We start from the raw sequence: 5,567 nt of genomic DNA, 5'->3' as shown, positions 1-5,567 counted from the left end.
GATAATTTATAAATTGTTATTATTTTTCACATCTTACGCTGGCTGATGGAAAGAACATTATCTTGCAGACAGCTTCCCTGTCATTTTCCAAACTGTCCGAATCCTCCTGCCAGTAATTGTCATGTCACAGAACCATTTGGTGAGGTCTCGTGTTTGGTATCTGGAGAAAGACAGCCTTTCCTACTCCCATAAAGAGTTACAGTCTCGGACTTTCAAAGGGGCAGTTCTACCCTGTCCTGTAGGGTAGCTACGAATCAGTGTTGACTCGATGCCAGTGAGTTTGTTTTGTTTTATACTCATTTTATTACCATCTCCCAGCCTGTTGGTCTCCGGAGATCAGAAAGTGAAAACCCACAGGGGAATTGTGCCAGGAAATGAGAAGACTAAGAGATGTCAACCTTCTAGAAACCAGGATTCCATTTCCCATGCTGGCTTATTGAAGTGGCCACGAGCCAGATAAACTTCCTGCGGCCAGCCAGAGAACTTCACCAGGAACAGTGGCTTGTCTTCTTGGTGTGTTTTCTTCCTGCAGGTAGCAATGTGCTGATCGGTGACATCTTAGTTCTTGGCGGGGCTTCGCTCTACGCCATTTCCAACGTGTGTGAAGAATACATCGTGAAGAAGCTGAGCAGAGAGGAGTTTTTGGGAATGGTGGGCTTATTTGGAACAATCATCAGTGGCCTACAGCTGTAAGATTCTAACATTGTCTTTCAAAACAAAATGAGCAAACATAGACGAGATGACTCCTTCTTTTCAGCTACTAAAATTTGCGTAGATGATTCCAGTTCACATTTGATATCCATAACTTGCTAAGCATCTATTAGTAAGGATCTCTTATCAGGGAGGGGTCGGCAAAGTTCAGCTCTTCCGGTAAGTACCGGTGGCTCTGAAGTAAAATTGAAAAATTATATAAAGGATATTTTTCAGATAATGGTGATCCATTTGTTTGTAAATATATATTTGTGGCTCTGGAATACTTGCTGAATGGTTGTGAGGGACAGGATTGGCTCTTCCAGCTCAAAAGTTTGCCAACCCCAGTCTTAGATGATTTTGGAAGTGTCATGAATTAGGCCTCATTTTTTTATACATGAGTAACCTCTAGGATTCATGCTGAAGATGTAGATAAGATTACCCATAAAGAGTTTCCTCTTTCAGTTATTTCCAAAAATATTAACATATTAAATCCATAAATGTATTCAAAGAAAGCTGTATGTTACATTGTCTTGCTATGGTTAACTCCCATAAAGGAGTGCATGAATAAGAGAGTGAGCTTATTTTAATGTGGATCTTTCTTTGACCTCTTGTTTTAATCCTAGGATGATTGTGGAATATAAGGATATTGCCAGCATTCAGTGGGACTGGAAAATCGGTATGTAAATCAATGTTGATTTTTCCTAGTCAGCTTCCTTTCCCTTAGGGGCGAAAAACACATCAAGAAATAAAACTCTTGATGGTGCCCGGCTATCAAAAGGTATAGCATCTGGGGTCTTAAAGGCGTGAAGGTAAACAAGCGGCCATCTAGCTCAGAAGCAACAAAGCCCACATGGAAGAAGCACACCAGCCTGTGCGATCACGAGGTGTCTGTTGAAGGGATCAGGTATAAGGCATCATCAGAACAAAAAATCTTACCATAGTGAATGATGGGGGGAGTGTGGAGTAGAGACCCAAAGCCCATTAGTAGGCCACTGGAGATCCCCTTGCAGAGGGGTCTCGGGGAGGAGCCTAGCCAGTCAGGGTGCTATGCAGCAACGATGAAAAATACAACTTTCCTCTAGTTCCTAAATGCTTCCCCCTTCCCCCCCACTATCATGATCCGAATTCTACCTTGCAAGACCAGAGGATGTACACTGGTACAGATAGGAACTGGAAACACAGGGAATCCAGGGTGGATGATACCTTCAGGACCAGTGGTATGAGTGGCAATACTGGGAGGGTAGAGGGAGAATGGGTTGAGAAGAGGAAACCGATGACAAGGATCTATATGTGACTTCCTCCCTGGGGGACGGACAATAGAAAAGTGGGTGAAGGGAGACGTCGGACAGGGCAAGATATGACAAAATAAACAATTTATAAATTATCAAGGGCTCATGGGGGAGTGGGGAGCGGGGAGGGAGGGGAAAAAAATGAGGAGCTGATGCCAGGACCTTAATTGGAGAGCAAATGTTTTGAGAATGGTGAGGGCAATGAATATACAAATGTGCTTTACACAATTGATGTATGTATGGATTGTGATAAGAGTCATATGAGCCCGTAATAAAATGATTTAAAAAAAAGAAATAAAACTCTGATTGTAGGGAAACCTGATTTGCTGTGCAAACTTTCACCTAAAACACAATAAAGTGGTATTTTATAAAGAAAGGAAAGAAAGCTACATTTTGTTATTTAGGCATCTTTGTAAAATCACAGGGTATACACACAGCGCCATCCTGGTTTTAATGACGTCATCTGTGAGATGCTGTAGATAAGTCTTCAGAGAAGTTCATTCTCAGTCTTCATCTGCAGGAACATCCTCTCTTACCTAGGGATTCTGCGCACGAGTGACCTGTGGTCACTTCAGCTTGCAGTTAGAGCTGTGTCTCGTGTCCTCAGGCTCTTGAGGGAGGTTATCCCTAAAGCTCTCCCCTTGGTGTAACTGGTGAAGCATTAACATGGGTGACCTGATGGTGTGTTGTCACCGACAACCTCCCATCTCTCCTCTCAACTGGGCTTCCTCAGCATCTGCACAAATACATTACAACTTAATTGTAGTTAAGTGACTCACTGCCTATCGAGTCTCTTCTGACTCCCAGCCCCAGTGGGTCCCGGTAGAACTGCCCCGTGGGGTTATGCCTCTGGAACTCTTCGAGGGGGTAGAAAACCTCGTCTTTCTCCTGCTGGTTGCTTCGAAGTACTGACCTTGTGGTTAGCAATCCACCGTCTAACCACCATGCCACCGCAGCTGCCCAACGAGTAAATGAAGCAGGGGCACAGTTCCATGTGCAGTTAGTGAAGATTTCGACTTTATGGAATGATGGATGGAAAGGTGGTGTACAGCTCATAGCTGTCTTTGGATAGCTTCATTGAGTTAGATACGGTAATTCAACTCGACAGAAAGATTGTGTGTGTGTGTGTGTGTGTGTGTCTGTGCTGTGTTGTGTGTTGGGTACGGGCATTAGCTTGAGAAGTGCTTTCAAAGCAGAAATTCAACCATTATTTATTTCAGCATCCAAATGTGTAGTATTGCCCTATCAAGGATACTTATATCGTGTGCTTTGGGAGCATTTAATTTAATAAAGGTGAAAAAAGGAAATGAGCTCAACTTTGCCTTTGATACCCTCAAAAGACTTCATTCTGAATCCACTTCCGCAAATAATGTACAAACAGTAATGAAAAAGGAGACATTTAATGCTTTTTTTAAATTAAAAAAGCTTTTTATTTAGCAGTTTTATTGATAGATAACTCATGTGCCATACAACTCAATGGTTTAACTGTTAAAATGAGATCTTCTTTTCACACCAGGCAGCCAGCCTTAATTGCCCTTCTGTCACAGGTGTCACTCTGCTTGGGAGGGTGGACTGCATGGGTGATAAGAGCCATTGACTCAATCACAGCACAAGAGGATTTTATGTCCTTGACTATACAACCCCTGCTGGATTTGGGGGGGGTGGTCCCTCACCTCCGTTAAGGTCCCTTGGTGGTGCAAACAGTTAATGTGCTTGCTGACTGCAAGGTTGGTGGTTCAAGGTCACCCAGAGCAACCTCAGAAGACAAACCTCTAGGGATCAGTGACCAGATGTCCCACTTTTGGTGGGACAGTCCCTATTTTTGGCGTCTGTAAAAAGTCCCAATTTTTGGAAAGAATGCACAATAAGCTAGGGAACGGTCTATTTGGTCCATATAGACTAGATTTTTAATCAAGAACAACCCCCCCACCCCCACCCCCCGACACCCCCAACCCCCCCAGTCAATGGTGTCCTGCTTTAAATCTGGTCACCGTACTCTAGGGATCTACTTTTGAAAAATCAAACCAGAACACAGTTTTGTCCCGGCTCATGGTAACCACGAGTCACAATTGACTCGACTCAACTGCTATTCCCCACCCCCCACCCAGTTCTAAGTCATAACTTGCTACTGGTTTTTGTTTTTTCCCCCTCCAGAGAGCTTTGTATCTTCCCTTTGCTAGCTCTTATCCAGGAGCTATGTAGATAATACTATAAAAAATCATTTTACAAATCAAAACCTCAAACCTTTTTGCCTTTCATTTTCTCCCTCTAATGTTAGATTTCCCCCCCCCCTCCACAGCCATGCTGTTTGTGGCGTTTGCCCTCTGTATGTTTTGCCTGTACAGCTTTATGCCGTGGGTAATAAGAGCCACCAGTGCCACGTCTGTCAACCTGGGCATCTTGACAGCCGACCTCTACAGCCTTTTCTTTGGACTCTTCCTCTTTGGCTATCAGGTAAGCAAATAGCGCCTGTTCAAGAAATAACTAAGAGAGCATTTGGTGGGTCCAAAAGAAGCAGGTGTTTTCTTCAAGACTCTTGGTCTAAATACATAAATGAATGAATGACTAAAGCCTTCTTCCGCTCTTGTTGATGGTGGCTGACGAGGACACCAACCCTCCTGAGAAGAATGTCAATGTGCAGGGCTCACTCGTACTGCTACTGCTTCTACGTTAGAAAATTCGTCAAAGTAGGAATTGTGTGTCTGGGGCGTTTTCTCAAGGGTGAAATATAGTGATAGCTCTTTATGATGATATGACTGAGGCCACTGGTGTAGATTTCCATGTCACTGCTTAAGGAATGTTGCTGCATAATTAACAAGCAATCCTGGAGCTACTGCTGACCTCGAGGGGCCATCAGACCCAGGCTCACCCACTCCCTTTACCCTGCTTCACACATAGAACATCTGCTGTACCGATGAAAGGAACACAGGTGTATTGTCATGCATGCATTAATGAATGATTCACTCCTTGACATAATTTTATATCTAGAAGGGCCCTTTAAGGATAATTCACTTGGGTGGTTTCTGAGACGACTCCTGCCACCGCAGCCGGCATCATCGCACTCACAAGTGTAAGCTCCTCCCATCCCCTTACAGCCCCTGTGCGTGTGATCCTTCTTCATTGGGTGGGCGGGAAAGCTTTAGTGTCTTCAAGGGAAAGAGGAGAGGAGACTTGTACAGACATTGTGATATATCTCCCCTTGAGAACTCCACCCCTCCACTTCCCCCAGCTTCAAGCTGACATCAGATGGAACTGCCACAGTTCTGTTCTAGAGATGGAGAAATGAAGGAGCAGCAAGGTTATGTGCAGTTAAGAGACTTACCCTTAATCAGCACCTGGTTAGTGGTAATAAAACCAGGACACCAGACCCTCTGTCACTGGGCCTATCCTGACTCATAGTATCCCAGTTGTCTAAGAAGCTTGTCTTCTTTCAATTGCACCTTTCTCCCTCTTACCATTGTTAAGATGAGTCTATCATACTTACAGATTCATCAAGGTAAAATCATGTATTTCAGAGAAAAGCAAATAAGTCGATTTTTTCCCCAAATTCTTATCAAATTTGGAAAATCAGAGCAGCAGTTCTTA

At 43.8% G+C, this 5,567-nt stretch overlaps 1 protein-coding gene across 1 annotated transcript in view; it reads left to right on the top strand.

Annotated features, from left to right (window-relative positions):
- Nucleotides 1-5,567, top strand: part of SLC35F2 (solute carrier family 35 member F2) — a 26,987-nt gene that overhangs the window by 10,763 nt on the left and 10,657 nt on the right. Inside the window, exons 4-6 of the mRNA XM_045297736.1 lie at nt 406-689; nt 1,317-1,369; nt 4,282-4,436. Of these exons, the coding sequence (XP_045153671.1) occupies nt 406-689; nt 1,317-1,369; nt 4,282-4,436 (492 nt within the window). The remainder of the gene's footprint in view (nt 1-405; nt 690-1,316; nt 1,370-4,281; nt 4,437-5,567) is intronic.

The sequence above is a fragment of the Echinops telfairi genome, unplaced genomic scaffold (assembly GCF_000313985.2).
Source record: "Echinops telfairi isolate 266 unplaced genomic scaffold, ASM31398v2 ScPeMD7_7421;HRSCAF=8459, whole genome shotgun sequence".
NCBI lineage: Eukaryota > Metazoa > Chordata > Mammalia > Afrosoricida > Tenrecidae > Echinops > Echinops telfairi.
The sequence above is the reverse complement of the archived record's forward strand: the minus strand, read 5'-3'. Positions and strand labels throughout refer to the sequence as shown.